Source organism: Arvicanthis niloticus, chromosome 6 (assembly GCF_011762505.2).
Source record: "Arvicanthis niloticus isolate mArvNil1 chromosome 6, mArvNil1.pat.X, whole genome shotgun sequence".
NCBI classification, from domain to species: Eukaryota; Metazoa; Chordata; class Mammalia; order Rodentia; family Muridae; genus Arvicanthis; species Arvicanthis niloticus.
Window position 1 is genome coordinate 106,761,644 of NC_047663.1, and position 16,773 is coordinate 106,778,416.

Sequence of the window (16,773 nt, forward strand, 5' to 3'; positions counted from 1 at the left end):
CTTATTTAAAGGTACAGTTACTTAGCCAGTGGGGAATTTGACAGAAACAAAACTCCTAAACAGGCCTCTCAAAGGTGTGAATTCAGTACAGTTCCAAACATCTATACAGAAAAAACAAACTCTTACCTCATACCTCACCCAAAGGGGACCAGCGATCTGAATGTGAAGAATAAATACATACCAAGCTCTGTACTAAGCAGACAGAATCTCAACAAGCCTGACTCAGGCCTGGAGTCCTAGCACATGGGAGGCTGAAACAAGACTATACCAAGTCCAAGGCCAACCTTGGACACACTGAGAGACTCTGTCTCAAAAGACAAAATAAAACAAAACAGAGCAAAATAAGATCTGAGGGGTCCACACTTTAATGCAGGACCCAGGAGACAGAGGCAGACAGATCTCGGAGTCAAGGCCAGTCTCATCTCCATGGGGAGTATCTCCAGGCTAGCGAGGGATATACAGTGAGACCTTGTCTCAATAAAATAAAATAAATAGGGGCTGGAGAGATGGCTCAGCGGTTAAGAGTACTGGCTGCTCTTCCAAAGGTCATGAGTTCAATTCCCAGCAAACACATGGTGGTTCACAACCATCTGTAATTGGATCTAATGTCCTCTTCTGGTGTGTTTGAAGACAGTGACAGTGTACTCATATATACATAAAACAAATGAATAAATCTTTTAAAAAATAAAATAAAATCTTTAGTTGGCTATAAAAACATGAATAAACTGGTCTTGCTGGGCATGGCAACTCATACCTTTAATACCAACACTCAGGAGGCAGAGGCAGGCAGAGCTCTGTGAGTTTGAGCCCAGCTTGGTCTACATAGTGAGACTCTGTCTCAAAAATAAGTCAACACTGGTATGCAACAAAACATTTTACTCTTAGTGTTTGCAATATACATCATGATAATAAGGACACACTGGGCTAGCTATAGAAAGCATTTTTATACATATATTTGACAGATAACTTGTTTGTAAATTAGAAACTCTTCATGCCCTTTAAAAAAAAAAAACTGGATGAGGGGCCCTGGATGGCTCTGTAGTTAAGAGCCCAGGTTCAAGTCCCAGCACCACAAGGTGGCTCATCTTTAACTCCACTTTCATAGGATCCAATGCTCTGTTGTGATTCTGTGGGTAGCAGGCATGCAGGTAGTATACATGCACGCGCATGCACACACACATACATGCAAGCAAAACCTACATACACACAAAATAAATCTAAAAATTAAAGAGGAGAACAAAAGAACAGCGGGTGCAAAACAGCAAGAAGAATAGCACTGAGGGCCGCTGGCTCACCTGCAGTGGGGCTGACATCTGGCGGGCACAACCAAGCCACGCCTCAAAACTGGCTTAACTGGCCGAAGAGATGCCTAGAAGTTAAGAGTGTGATGCCCTTGCAGAAGACTCAAATTGGGATCCTAACACCTATTTCAGGTCACTCACAACTGCCTGTAACCCTAGTCCCACGCTGACTGAATGCCTCTGGCCTCTATGTGCTAATGTACACATACCACACAGGTCTCACAGTGCCCCACACAGGTCTCACCATGTCCCACACAGGTCTCACCATGTCCCACACAGGTCTCACAGTACCCCACACAGGTGTCACTATGCCCCACACAGGTCTCACAGTGCCCCACACAGGTCTCACCATGTCCCCCACCACCACAGGTCTCACAGTATCCCACACAACTACAGTAGCAATCTGCCACCCCTCCCCTTTCAAACACCAAGAACCACCTTGAGGATCTCGTTGGGAGGGCAGAGTCAGGACAGTCATGCCACTATGTGCTAGCTGAACTCCCAAATGGTGTCTGTCCATGTCAAATGGAGATAGTGGGTGAGCAGTCTGTGAGTAACCCCAACTTCCCCTAAATTTGGGCAGCCCTCACATGGTAGCCCACCGAAATGGATGCCAGTTCTCCTTTCTCAAAGAACAGACTGAGGAGAATGGGCAGAGCCCAGTAGTGGGTACCCTCAGAGGGGAGATGGCATAAACCAGGCAGGGCTTGACTCAGATGTATAGTGGGAACAGCTGACAGAGCTAAGCATCTTCCAGAGCAAAGAAGAGCTGGGCTTGCCATCAGTGCTGCTGAAGCACTGGGGTGGGCGAGCTCCACGGCCTGGGTCAGGGTTCTCGTGGGACAGGACAGGGAGGCCTCCTGGTGCTGGTCACTGCCCTGCCCTCTTAGGTTTACTATCCTAAGCCTGCCTTACCACGGGGACCGTTTAAAGGTGGCATGACCTTGACACCAACCACAGCACAACTACTTGTGATCCCCAGAAAGTGAAGCAGCAACATGTCTGCCTCTGCCACTAAGGGACTGGGGGGTCAGATTTGCCTGGGGAGCAGAACCAGAGCACAACCAAGGCCCTCCGGAGCCCAGGTCCCACACTACCCCACTGCGCCTGCTGCTGGGACTAAGGCAGCTTCTGGCTCCTGGGTTTGCTGACTGTGTGGAGACAACACAACCCAGCCTGGAGCTCTGAGAGCTCAGATAAGCTTCCTGTGCCAGAGAAGAATGGGGTGGGGGTGAGGGAGGAAAAGGGAAGTGGCTTGGGCTATGGCTTTGTCTGTATCCTTGGCTATGTGGGATCCAGGATCGGGGCAGCATCCTCCTGCTCTTGAAGTGCTGGACACTGACAATCTCTCTGGCCTGGGGAAGAGCAGCTCCCGAATACACAGATGTGCTGGAGAGGGCTCGGCAGCAGCCCAAAGGGAGTGACACTGGGCACCTGCCTGTCCGCTCTCAGAGCTCTCCCTCTATGACAACATGCAGTTCCCAAGTGTCTGTTGACAGCACATCAGGGTAGGACATCTCTGCCTGTTGCCCTGCTGCAGAAGTCTTGGGCACTAGAAGGGCCTACTCTTCGTAGGCTGAGATAAATGGAGTGGGCAGGAAGCAGAGATGGGCATCCTGTTGTGTAAACTGAGACAATCAAGCCTCCGGAAGGTGGGGCTGTGTCCCGCCACAGAGCTCAGGGGCCTTGCTTCTAACAGCAATGGCTGACATCTAAGATCAGAACAGGACCCAGAGGGAGGGCACTAAAATGGCTCAAGACACAGAGGGCTGGGTTACGAGGGTGCCGCATTATTTAGGGAGGAGGTTAAGAAGGGGTCTAGTGTGTCCCAGGCTGGCCTCCAAGTCCCTATGTAGCCAATGACCTTGAAGTTCTGAGCCTTCTGCCTTCATCTCCTGAGTGCTAGAATTACAGGGCAGATCCTCATGCCTGGCTTCAGAGAGGATGCTGTTATAAGTGGTACAGCAAAGCACACTGGGAACAGCTCCTAAAGGGCGAGGAGGCAAGGGGGTCCTAGCCACCCATCACACCTCAGGACACACAGCGGACAGTAGGTCTCTGAGAGACACCGGACAGCCCCTCACTTGGGGTGGGAAACTAAAGCCAGAGGGAGTCTTTATCAGGGCACCTGCAAATAATCCAGAGTCCGTCAGCTCAAACTCAGGCATCTTGTCTGAGCAAGGAGCAATGGGCCACGCGCCCAGGTGGTGGGTGTGAGGCTATCCCCAGTCAAAGCCAGACACAGAGAGCCTGCAGCTCCATGGTCAGGGCCAGGTCTTCCCTCTACCCGCTCATCCCATGACTCCCTTCCCCAGCACACCCAGGGTAGCAGTGTCACCAACAATAACCTAGATTTTAACCAAGAAATTGCACACCCCTTCTCTGCCCCACTTACAGGCCTGCTAAAGAGAAAGACAAGGAAAGCTAGACTGTACAAGGCCAACAGAGCAGACCAGCCCCACAGCCTATCTATGTTCCAGTACACCTCACCACCACAAAATGGGTCAAACAGGATTCCCTCCTGACACCCAAGACTCCACAGAACACCCTTGGCAAGGTCCCTGTCCCATAGCCCCTAACACTCAAACTATCTATGAACCAAGAGAGCTGAAGTATTTGATTAGCCTGACCAAGGTTGGCTGAGAGCTGCCTGGCCTCCTGTTCCCACCCTATACATGACAGCTCTGCAAAACCTTCCAAAGCCACTGTCCAACTGGCTCCTCAGAAAGCCTGTTGAAGCAGCTGGGCTGTCCCTGTGTAGGCAAGGTTAGGGAGTCAGACTATCGAGGCACTGATGAGCAGGATCAACACACATGATACTGGATTCACTCTTCCCTGTTCACACTCTTCCACCCAACAAGCCAAAGGCAAGGTCACTAGAGGAGGCAGAGACTGTGCAAGGATGGTCTTGAGGGATGAGTAGAGATCGGATCCTTTCCTGGCTCTGTGGAATCCCAGTGAACATCCCCTGCCCTCGGGTCACAACTGATTCTGCCCCAACCCCATTTCAGAGCTGTGTGTAGCCACCAACATAGTGGGAAAGGGCACCGTTAATAGGTTCTGCATTACAGAGACCTCCAAGCCTTGGGGTCCCAGGAACAAACGGATCTTGGGTCCTTCCCTGGACTCCTAACTGGTGGCCAGTAGGAGTGGAAGGCCCTATACACTGGTGGATTCCCTGTAGTGGGCCTGCACATCCGGGTCAATGCAGTGGCTAGCACTGTATCTTGCTATCAGGAGAAAACCAGTTCCAGTTCTCCCCCATGAAAAGGAAACAGAAGCTATCTACCCAGACCCAGGAGGCCCAGAGCCCCATTCCAAAACACTTACACAAAAGTGTAAGAGTCATTAAACCCTCAAGGGACTCTTGGGCCACTGAGACCCCCAGCTCCTTCATTTGCTCAATGTCAGGCAGACGACTCTGACAGACTAGTATCAGATCCCATGTGCAGGGTCTGGGCTCCTGCCCAACGCCTCCAGACCACACACTTTGCCTGAAGCATTGTGACCTTCCACACCAGGCTGCAATCATCATAAAGTCCCACTATGCACATGCCCTCTGAAGGCTGTTTGCAAGCCTGGCACAGTGCCAGGCTCTGCCGTTTGTTACCTGCATAGTTTCCTGTGGCCTTAATGTACATCTGGCCATATTGCTCCTCCACCATGGTGTCATAGGCTTCGTCATCCTCCTCATCCTCCTCGTTGTGGTAGGAGGTGGGGCTGTCAGTGGTGGGCAGGCTGCTGGCCCCAGGACTGGTCCGCTCCCCCTGGGGATAGGGTACCTGCTGGATGCTGGGGATGAGAGTGGCCAGGCTCGGCACACCATAGTAGGAGACTCGAGGCAGCTTTAGAGGGGCTGTGCCAGGTGTCCCTGCAGCACCTGTAGCTACTGCCACACCATCTCGAGAGCCCGTCTCCAGTGGGCGTTTGGAAGCCAGGCCTGAGGCAGTGGCCGGTGGCATCTCCATAGCTTCGTGCTTTACACGGGTCAGAAGCGGGATGGGCACGGAAGGAGACGTGACATAGGCAGCAGTGGCCGGTTGCAGCTGGTTGCAGGGACTTTGGGGCTCTGAGCTGGCATCTTCGATCATGGCGGTCTGCGAGTCACAGTGGGGTGAGCTCACCTTGAACATGAGATCTGTGCCCCGCTCCACGATGTGCTGGATCTGCAGGAAGCCGGCCGTGTACATGACCACGAGCTGCTCACTGGCCGCCATGGTGAGCTTACCTGTGTAGCAGAAGGACAGAATCTGCTGGAAGCAAGCAGGCGGCACCGTGCCTGGCAGCTCGAATGCACTCTTGCTATTACCACTGAAGAGGTCTCGGAAATAGAGGCTGCTGGCGGCCAAGACTGCACGGTGGGCCTTGAAGGCCTGGCCTTTGACCACGATGGACACATCACAGTAGAGGCCTAGCAGGCGCTGTTCGTTGAGACAGCCGAGCACTGTGTTCCCGAAGTTGGGGATCTCGATGTGCAGCATCTGAGACATGGCGGGTGCTGTGGTGGGTGGGTCTTAGACTCAACGTGGGGCAGCCTGGATGAGGCACATCTGTTGGGGGAACATCACGGTCAATTAAATGCCAGATGCCCCTCACCCCTGTCTAGCAACCTGCTCCCAGCCTCTGACAAGGGAAGGACAGGGCAGAGCCTGCTTAAGACACTCTCCTTAGCTAGAACATTCCTTCCAGAAGAACTTGGGGTGGGAGGTGTCTCAGGATCTGGATCCTGGCTTGGAGGCAGGGCAGAGTGCCCCTGACCTTACACAGGCATGAGAACCCCTGCCACCTACTCTGTTCTAGAACCCACGGACTACTCCCAGTAATTTTGAGGGCAGAGCTTTGTCCTTCCTATCTGTGCAGAGGACACAGGTCAGAGGCTAGAGTCCTCCAGAAAACAAGACAGGAGTGAATTGGACAGACAAGTCACCCACTGATTGGGGTGGGAGGTGTAAGGGCTGAGCCCAGGAGCAATCTCAAGGACTTCTCTAGAGGCAAAAAGTTCCCTGAACCCAAAAGCCCCTCACTGTGCAGCCTTCCCTGAGAAGGACGTCCCAGAGCAGGGAGGGCTGGAGTTTCAGGTCTGTTTTCCTCTTTGCCCGCTGAGCAGCCTGCGGAGGGCACTCCGAGGAACTGCAGAGCAGCTGCCCCCCTCTCATACATAGCCCTTGCCTCAGCTTCAAGCTTCCTCTGCCTGCCGGATAAGGAGAAACAAGGAAGGAGGACTAAAGGAGAACTCAGAGGGCTCCTTCCTCTGCTCTTTCCTTGGGGACAGACCTCTATTTGCGGTGTGGAAGGGCTCTGGGTACACTCTGTGCTTCCTGGCAGCTCCAGGCGCCCCAAACCGGGACCCTGGTCCTGAGCACCCTCAGGGATGCAAAAGGAGTTGGTGCTTGTCGCAGAGAGCCTCCCGCCTGTGCGCCCTCCCTCCGCCCCACTTCCAAAACCGGCCAATCCCAGCTGGCTTGGTCCCAGCCCAGGTAAGTAGAAGGGTCTCAGAACTAAGCCCGCCAGGGGGCAGGGGTAGAGGGCAGGCCGCCACTGTTTATCAGCACAGGACTCTGCCGATGGCGGGGGGCTGGAAGGGGGGTGACTGGAGAAGGCGCAGGCCCTGGCCCAACTCTGCAGAGCCGCACAAAGGGCCGCTCTGTCCCACGGGAGGAAAGTACGGGCGGCCGCAGAGGCGCCGGGTGGCTGTAAAGGAGGGCGGAGCCACCCTGCGCCAGGAGTTGGGCAGGTGGGCGCAGCGCAGGGGCATCCCGCAGTGCCCCCGCTACAGAGAAGTTGCTGGGCTGACCGGCAGGCAAGAGCCGGAGAGGAAAGACCTACCTTTAGCGGCTGTGGCCGGCGGCAGACACTGCCCACTCAGCCTGGCAGCAGGCTCCCGCACACCGGCCCGCCAGCTGCTCGGGGAATGCAGCAAGGAACCCTGAGGTGGGGAGGGCGTGAGGAGCCCTGCAGGAGGGGTGGGGGTGGCAGAGAGCTGGGCGCTGGGCTCGGCGGCCGCAGCTCAGCTGCACCCAGGCCGGCTCTCCCGGGCAGCGAGCAGCATCTCAATGAAGCAGCCGGATGCAGACGAACATCCAGGCAGCTCTCGGGAATGAATAGCCGCCTTTGATTTGGGAGCTGAAGTAAATGCCAGCTCCCAGCCCCAGCTTTAAAAACAGTGGCGCGTTGGTGCCAGAGGAATGCACGGCTCCGGGTGTTGGTGCAAGACAGACTTTTGATGACTCACTGCAATGCAAACAAAGATGGCAGAAATACTGTACTGTACGTGGAGAAATGCTTCGTGGTGCCACGGCAACTGAGACAGCTTGGAAATTTATAGTGCAGTTTTGCATATGAATTACCCAGTAAACTGCCTCTCTGCCATCCTGTACAGACCCAGTGTCAAAGCATTTAAACTATTCCAAACAGTCTGCAGAGCTGGCAGCGCTTCGAACTTAACTCTTCCTGGGTAGCAAGAGACTGAGCAGGAGGCAGGGCAGGGGCTAGGGAATAGGAAAGGGGTGAAAGCACGGCCAGGAGATAGGGAGCAGGAAGGACGATGCCAAAGAAGTCCTAAAGGGGCACAGACTGGGAAGGGGTTGGACCCTGGAGCTATCTCTCCTACTTTTCCTCAGAGCCAAGCACTCTGCTGGGCCACAGGCTCCATAACAGTGGGCCTTGGAGGTCCAGAACCCTCTTCTACCTCATCCCCACCTTCTCATATCTGACTGGCTTTTCAAGAAAGGAGGAATTTTATGGCCAGGCAGACCCTTGTGGGGTTAAGGGTGCCTGCTCCTTCAGCTTCCTGAAATACTTCTTGCAAATAAAGACCAGCTATGCAGCTAAGTAAGGTGTTTCCCGTCCCCTTTACCAGTCTTTTTCTGGGAAGGGCCAGCTGTGTTCTGCTTGGGCAAAGGGTAGGCAGCTCCTTCCAGGCTTACAGCATTTGCTTAATTGCAAGGGCCTTAGGGAGAGCTATTGGACAGCCTGCCTCAGTTTCTCTCACTGTCACTAACTGTGCTTCCAGAAAGAACATAGTCTATCTGCAAGAAAGGAAAGGGTCAAAGCTGGCAATGGTGGTGTCTACTGAGAAGCAGTACTATCAAGGTGACACAGGCTCAGGGGGTGACAGTATTAGTGGTCCCTCATTCCCAGTGAATCCTCCAAGACACCAGGAGAACAATAACAAAAAGGAGCCATCTGGCACCTCCTTATTTACACACTGTGGGCTCCAGACAAAAAGCCCCTGAACAGGGATGGATGGGAGAGAATCCAGATGTGGAAGCAGCCAGCAAGCCCAGCCTGTAGAGCCCTCCAAGCCTTTGTCCTCTTTGCCTCCTTAAAGGAGGTAATAAGACCCCTCAGGGTGGCTGGCCATGAGGTTCTCTGGAACCTGAGGACTACAAACTGGTGCTCAGCCCCGCTGAAGGGAGGTTCTCCACAAGGCAAGGAGGCCCAAGACTTGGCAGGGTCACCTCTGGGCCATATCCTACCCAGAACAGTCCCTCAACCTTCCTACCACTTAGTGGCTGCTTCCTTCCAGAAATCTTACAGGTAGGCCTCACAAGCCCATCTTGGGCAAGACTAGGTGTGCTCAGGGCTGTGTGAGGCACTGGCTAACTGCTGAGCACGGCTAAAGAGGGGCTTATGCTACCCAGAGACACACGGCACAGAAGAGACAAAAAGGCTCCATTCCCAGATGGACAGCACCTACCACAAGTCACTTTCCGCTCAGAGCCACAGCTTCTGCCACAGGAAACCCCAACCAAACAGAGGCTCTCCCAAAGCCAGGCCAGGGGACAGAAGCCAGCAAAGCTGCAGTATGACCCAGCCCCAGTAGGGTCCTAATACTCAGGCTAAGCTGATCAGTAACCAGGTACAAAGATTCAAAGACCAGAGTAACACTCCTGGGACCAGCCCCTTCCAACAGAGTGGGCCCTGGCATGTGGGCCAAGTTAAAGTCTCTGTCCTGGCAGCACTGGCCATTTCCTATGACCTGCAGTCTCTGGTGTCAGTTGTGTAGTGGGGGTAGGGGTGGACTCTGGGGAAGTTACAGAGCACAGACCGAGACAGAATCTGTACAGCTTGCAGCTTGGACCTGCTACCGAGTAGACTGATGATGTCTTTGATTTTCTTTGACCTGAGCAGGTGAGGCATTTATGTCCATACCTCAAGGGCTGGTGCCCAGGACCTGGGCCAGTCCAGTTCATGCAGAGAAGGGGCCATTATATTCCCAGAAGGTGCCGAGGCCAACCTGGTCCCCAGGGATCGAGGGACAACTGGCTCATTTGCTACCTTGTCCTCAGGCCACCTGTGCTGGCAAGGCCGATGCCTGCACCCAGCCTGCAAGAACCAGACCGGAGCTGGTTTTAAGTTGCTTTCTTAGAAGCCTTGGCTGGGGCAAAAACAAAGCTGAACTTTAGGAGAAAAGAATCAAATAAAGGCTTGGCTTACGCTCCAGGACCATGAAAGTAAGACTAGCCAGGGCTGACTCTGGGGCTGCAGCAGGGAATGAGGGAGCCTTGCATCTAAGTGGGCCAAAGTATGGCTGTCTGCTCCGTGGAAAGGACAGATCCTACTCCAGCATCAAGACCTCCTCACGACTGTCTACACCAACCGATACTGGGCCCTGTACCACTGCACTTTCCTGGCTCTTCTGTAACTTAATTCCTGCTCCCCCACCCCTCCCCTTCCTGGCACGGCTCCTCTCCATGGTGAACTATGCTGTATTTGCTTGCTTATGGAAATGTCTAGAGTCAAGTAGTAAATTGGCAGTCTCTGCCTTTGCTTACCCCATCCATCCTCACAGCGTCTGCACTAAGAAATTGTTTCTTCATAAAAATCTTCAGGGTGTACCCTACTTTGGGAAACCCATAAAGACACCCCAAAGCCAGGTACAAGCCCTACTGCTGTGTTTACCTTTGGTATCCATGTCCCACACAGAGGAGGCTCCTGGGAGTTCCCAGACAACTCCAGAATCAGAGATGGGTGAGGTCTTTGTAGACAATCCCTCAAGGGAGGTTAGGGTCCTACCAGTCCCTTGAAAGCACCAAAGCCAACACGTAGATGTGGAAAGAAAACTGATGAGGGGCACTGGGAACAGAAGTAAAGAACTAGAATTGTACCCAGACACTTGTACACAGGGGCCAGGCAGTGTCTTGCCAGAGTTCAGTCACCAAGCAGAAGGGAGAGCCTGCCAGAGTTAACTTCCCAGGAAAGATTCAAATGAGAGCACAACTTTCAGCCACACAGTGCTCCAAGGTTTACCTGGTCCTTAGAGCCACACTCCTGGGAAGCAAAGGCACACACAAAACAAACAAACAAAGGCTGGCAGGCACAAAAACACTCCAAGGATATCTCCAAGGACAGGACAGGATCACCAATAAGCAGAGGCCAACTTTCCCAGCATCCCCAAACCAGTCTCAGCTCCAGGGCCTGTATGTCCTGTCTGGAATCCCACCAAAGACTAGGAACTTATTAGCAAGTGGAGAGGACAGTGCTTGGTGTCCACATGGTGACACCAGCAAGGAAAACAAGGAGGAGAGAAATTATTTTGCAGGATTGAATTCTGTCACATTGCCGGGCCGTGGTGGTGGCACATGCCTTTAATCCCAGCACTTGGGAGGCAGAGGCAAGTGGATTCCTGAGTTCAAGGCCAGCCTGGTCTACAGAGTGAGTTCCAGGACAGCCAGGGCTACACAGAGAAACCCTGTCTCGAAAAACCAAAAAAGAAAAGAATTCTGTTACATTAATTGGAAGCTTTGGACCTCAACAAACACACAGGTACCACCACACAGTTGCCAAGGAAGGAAGGCAGCACTGCAGGAGAGCACCTCCCCTGGCAGCCTCACCCACCCGGGCCAGGCCAGAAGCACCAGGAGGTTTGTGCAAGGCATCAACACCAGGAGGGCTGCAGATGGAAAATGGCAGAGCACACAGCATGTGGGGTTTCAGGAACATAGCCTGGCAGGAGCTCAGTGAGAACAGCAAAGAAACCCTTCTACCATAGTGTAGGCTAGAGAAGGAGGCCGGTTCCTTTATTGATTCCTTCCCAATAGCTGACTGGACATGCCATCACCAAGGAACAGTGTGGGGCTCCAGGGCCCTGGGTTAACCCGCCCAGCATTCTGGCTGCTAGCTTGGGTGTGCTCAAGTCTCCAAGAGCTGGGTGAGGCACCAGGTTGGCCCTGAGGTTTGCATTAAACTTTTAAAATACCATCAGGCAGAGCTAGGCTGCCTCAGGCCTTGCTGCTAATGGAATCTTTAGCATCTCACACGAGGACCCAAGCAAGTGGAGGAGCTGCAGCATTGGTCTTGGACGCAATGCTCCTTCCCACAGTGCTCATGGGAACTGCATGTGCTGCTTGTTTGCCCACCTGAACCCCTCTAGATGAAAAGCCTGGGCCCACAGACCTGGGAGCTGCAGGCCCAGGGTCTGAGTCACAGACACCTGATAATCAAATTCTCTAGCTTCCTAATTTTGACACCCAGAGTCATGAGAGTCTTTGGTCATCAAATGACAAGAGCAAGAAGGGGAGGTCTGGCCCTGTTCAACTGATTGGACCAGAGCCAGCACCGTATAAGGTTCCCAGGGCTCTGCCACAAGAGGAGAATATATCTCAGCCTCCATACCTGGAGAAAGAGAGGAAGCACGGGGACCTCCCTAGCACTGGGTCACAGAAGAGGCAGTTCCCCAACATGATAGGTTTCCTTGGAGAAGAAGGGAGGGACCACATAAACCCCCTTAGATGAGGGTCTCTCCTTCCAGACCACAGGCCTGGGACAGCAGCAGCCACAAAATCCTGTTCTAACTGCACAACACAATGTTTGCCTGCTAGCTTTTTTCTTTTTTCCCAGAAGGAAAAGGGAAGGAAGCCAACTCAAAAAATTGACTTGTCAATCTTTTCTTCCTTGCTGCTCTTTGCTAGTCCTTTAAGAGAGAACAAAACCAATATGTGTGTATGTGTGTGCGCGCTTGTGCATGCATATGTGTATATGTGTGTGTATGTGCATGTGTGAGAGACAGACAGACAGACAGACTGACAGACATGACCTATGACCACCCAGCATGAGTCCTCTATGGAACACAACCACCATGCCCAAGCATCACAATGACAGATTTTGCTACCTCTCCTCATGATGGTCAGTCTTGCACCTGATAACACCTGGACCTTGTGCACCGATATGGCCCAGTAGAAACTTACGTCCACAGGGAACAGCAAAAGCATGTAACAATTCTAACATCTACAGCTTATCTGAGACATAAACACCCATCTATTCGGACCTCTAAGCCAGCAGCTCTCAACCTGGGGCGTCGTGACCCCTGTGGTGCCTCATATCAGATATCCTGCATATCAGATATCTACATTACAATTCATAATAGCAAAATCACAGTTATAAAGTAGCAACCAAATAATTTTATGGCTGTGGGGAGGGGGCACAGCATGAGGAGCTGCATTAAGAAGGTTGAGAACTGGTCTAAGCACTAGGGATGTTAACTGCTAGGGCTGGGGCAAACAAAACACTGCATGTGTTGCATAATCAGTAAGTCACTCAGAGACGGAGTGCAGTATAGCAGGAACGTCCCCCCCACATCTCCCTCTCTGGCCCTGGCTTCCCAGCCCTGCTGACCCACTATTCAGAACTCTCCTGAGCTAGACTGCTTCCAGAAGGTTTCCAAAGAATTAAGGAGTGTTTTGAGAAGAGCCCACAATCTTCCCTACTCGTATTTGTAATTTAAATAACGCAAGCTTGAAGAGTGTCTCCCTCGGGCATAGTTTAATAACTTAAAAAGCCAGTGCGACTCCGCATGCACCTGCCCCCTCAGCCTTCCCCAGGAATAAGAAGCAGAAGCAGATCCTTGTTCCTGGCCCACCAGGGGGTACTCCGCAGCCAGCAGCAGGAGCAGTTGTCTCTGCTGACCCCTTTCACTTGTGGACTTGCCACAGGTCCCACAGCAGTCTGTGACCTTGACCCTCCCCACCAGGGGAGCGTCACCTGGATCCCAGGCGCTGTGAGGGAGCTGAGTACAGGGTGGCATAGATGCATGCTGGGCTACGGGTCACCCAACTCAGTACAGACAGCCACTTCTCAGAACACCCCATTTTTAATATTCATAGATCTCCTCATCTGCATATCATGCCATAAATAGTCAGAGGCGAGGTAAGACACAAAGATCCCCTGCATTTGTAATTATGCGTAAAAAGCTGATGTAAATCAGAGACAGAGGAGCACTAAATCATCTGGGAGGACACAGTCCGGGAGCCCCCACTTCCATGCCCAAGCAAGGTAGCTGCTAGTGACAGAGGCCCAAAGGACTCAAGTATGACCTTGGGGAAGTCAGCCTCACCTGGGTGTGTCCCTAAAAATAGGACCACAGGCATCTTTCCACTCCTATCCCAACACAGTTCCTACCCACGACAGATGCCCAGCCCCCACTTCTCATGGAGGGCAGCAGGCACTGGGCAGAAGAAAAGCTCTTGGAGGCCCTGTGGCCTGAACACTCACATGTAGCTGGCTGGACACACCCATTAGTACTTCCTATAGCCTTGTCTGGGAATGGATTTCTGGGGCGGATCAGATGCTCCCATTCCTCTGGCCATTCCTGACTGTAGGACCAGGGCTTAAACCCATCCCCACCGCAAATGACAGCACTGTCCCTTGAAAGTTCCAGCCTTGCAGACGTAGATGAGGCACAACTCCCCTACTTTTAGGGAGAAGAGCATGGAAACCTACAGGATGGAAAATTCTGGGCCAGAGGTGGAGGCAGAGCCCAGGGGGTGTGGGCCAACGTGGGAATCCATACTACTGCATGTGGCACTAACCTGGGGGTAACATTTAAACAGATCACAGAACTCTAAGGGCAGTGATATTGCTGAGAGTCTGTCAAGGGTGCCCCCAAAGAGCCCTGGACCTAGACGTCAGACAAAGGACAGCTCTTAGTGCTCAGCCATGCAGGTTGGACCAGGGTCCTAGACAAGGGCCAGCTCCCTGTGCTGAGAACAGAAAACATGCTCAAGATAATCCTGTCCATCAGGAAAGAGCAATACAAGGGCCAGAAGTGCTGACTGAGAAGCCAGGGGCTAAATTAGGGGCAATCCTAGTCTCCAGACACCAGTCTAGGCAGGCCTGTCTCACGCAGGACATGTCAAATCAGTGCCACAGAAGACCAGGGGACATGGGCTGAGCAAGAGCCTGAAAAAAAGAGTAGAGGTGAGTAGCTTATAAATGTCAGGCTTGAAAGGTGCCCCCCGACCTTATTATCATTTGAGTGTAGCTCAGAGATACCAGAGCAGAAGTGTGCTGGTCTCTCTGTTAGACTCTGGACAATAAACATCTCTGTCTTTCAGCAAAGTGTTAGGGGCCAGCAGTCCCAGCTACCAACCCAACCAGACAGAACTGGTTCTCAGCCAGCAGAATGGGCCTCTCTGTGCAGGGGGTCCAGGGTGGTGGAGCATGTGTGTGTGTGTGTGTGTGTGTGTGTGTGTGTGTGTGTGTGTATGTGTGTGTGTGTGGTGTGTGTTTCACACTTCCCCAGTCCTCAGCCAAGACCCAACCTGACTTCCTACCCAGAGGTGGGATGCTGTACCTTTCCCCTCTACAAATGCCAACTTGGAGGACCTGCTAGAGGCACAGGCCCAGAAGACACAAGGGTTACCCCCATCCCTGCTGGTGAAATGATTGCCGCCCGCATCTGCCCTGGCAATAGGCCCAGAACTATTTTTAAGCCCATTTACTAGAAATCCCACAAATTAAAGGAAATATGGATAATGCAGCAGGAATCCTGGGGGGCAAATTAAGGCTGCAGAGAGCTGTGTTCATGTTCCATGCCAGAGTTTAACTGGGAAACCCATCTGCCAAGCTCCTGCACAGCACCCATTGAGTCCCATAAGAAGGGCTGTGGACTTGCACTGGGCTCAGGGATGACAAAAAAACATCCGAGCGTCCAGGCTGCTGTACCCCAGGCCATAAAAGGTAATTGCTGATATGAAAAACCTCGGTGCCCAGCTTACAGCTCTCAGTCGGGGTGTTCCAGCGGCAGCAGCAGCAGCAGCCGCCACTCTTACCAGAAACCGAGGTGTCTCTCACAGGTCCAGGACTCACCACAGGTCCATCCCTGCTAATGAGGTTCAGGAGCCTCCCCAGTCACATCCTACATCAGCAAACAACAAAGCCTTTGGGAAGGCTGTGCATGATGCCCTTATCAGCTACTCCATGTGGCCCTCACACCCAGAGGCTCAAGCTAGCACCTCCAGACTCTACTGCCTAACGTCAGCAGTGGGAGCTGACAGCAGTTGGGAGCTGATGGCAAGACCTGCCCAGGCTACCAGGACAAACATCTGCTGGGTTGTGAAAAGATGTGGGGGGTGTGGTCCCTTAGGAATGAGACCCAAGTTAGGTGTGATGGTGCACCCCATTGATCCCAGCACTTGGGAAGCAGAGGCAGGTGGATCTTTGAGTTCAAGGCTAGCCTGGTCTACATAGTGAGTTCCATGACAGCCAGAGCTACATAATGAGTTCCAGGGCAGCTAGGACAGCTGTCTCAAACAAACATCAAAACAAGAACCAGGCCCAAGCCTGATAGCCTCCAGAGACAGTCACCAAGGCCAGATACCTGCCAGGGACCCTGTTCTGCCAACAAATGCTCAGTCCTACCAGATCCAAAGCATGCAAATGAGGGCAAACTGAAAGGACAACACAGGCAGTATACCCTCACCTACACGGGAGATGAGGCTAGCCCACCCTTCCCATCACTGTAGCTATAAAAGGGTAAACTTTCAGGCTTGAGGTTAAGACTGAAGAATGGGAGGAGGAACAGGTCTGGACTGGTGGGTGCTGACCACAGGAGGCCACTCCACACCTGCATTCTAGATCCAGGCAAACTTCACTGGTGATGATAAAATGGGTCTGCTGGGCTTAAGACAAACAAGAATGCAGAGGGAATGCAACCTGAACCATGTAAAATCATTCCCAGGTGTTAACAGACTGAGAAAAACTATCAAGACACTGGGGCTACCAGGCAGGTTGGCACACACCCGTAATCTCAGATTAGCAGGAGGGACGAGGAAGACTCAAAATAAACCTAGGCTACTTGATAAGACCCTGTCACAAAGCAAACAGACAGACCCAGGGACAAGTGGTGAGGGAAGGGACCATCCAGCCTTGTCTAGGGGACCCTCTGGACCCAGACAGCTGTTTCCGGAATTCCTTCCTTGGAAAGACATAACTGCCTCTCACACTACCATCTCATGGAGCCCCAAACCCCATTGCTGAACCTTCGTCTGTCTCAGACCCTAACTTAAAAAGCAGGACTTTCTCCTTTCTCTTTTCCATCTCACTCCTTCTGACAGCTGCCAAGACCACAGCTCGCCTGCGTTGTTTTTCTCTCAAATAAAACTATCCTCACGCTTCCTTCTTAATTCATTTTAAAATTTTTATTATCAAGACTAAGAACTTCAAAAAAGGACCAAGGATGGCAGTGCACACC

At 52.6% G+C, this 16,773-nt stretch overlaps 1 protein-coding gene across 3 annotated transcripts in view; it reads right to left on the reverse strand.

Annotated features, from left to right (window-relative positions):
- Window positions 1-16,773, reverse strand: part of Nacc2 (NACC family member 2) — a 67,996-nt gene that overhangs the window by 28,067 nt on the left and 23,156 nt on the right. Inside the window, exons 2-3 of one of the 3 annotated variants that reach the window (XM_076937604.1) lie at window positions 5,611-5,851; window positions 4,912-5,529 (exon numbers count right to left, since the gene is read on the reverse strand). In XM_076937604.1, the coding sequence (XP_076793719.1) occupies window positions 4,912-5,529; window positions 5,611-5,791 (799 nt within the window). In that variant the 5' untranslated portion in view covers window positions 5,792-5,851. Of the gene's footprint in view, window positions 1-4,911; window positions 5,852-7,127; window positions 7,533-16,773 lie in introns of all 3 variants that reach the window. The other 2 variants (XM_076937602.1, XM_034504962.2) reach the window with 2 other exon arrangements.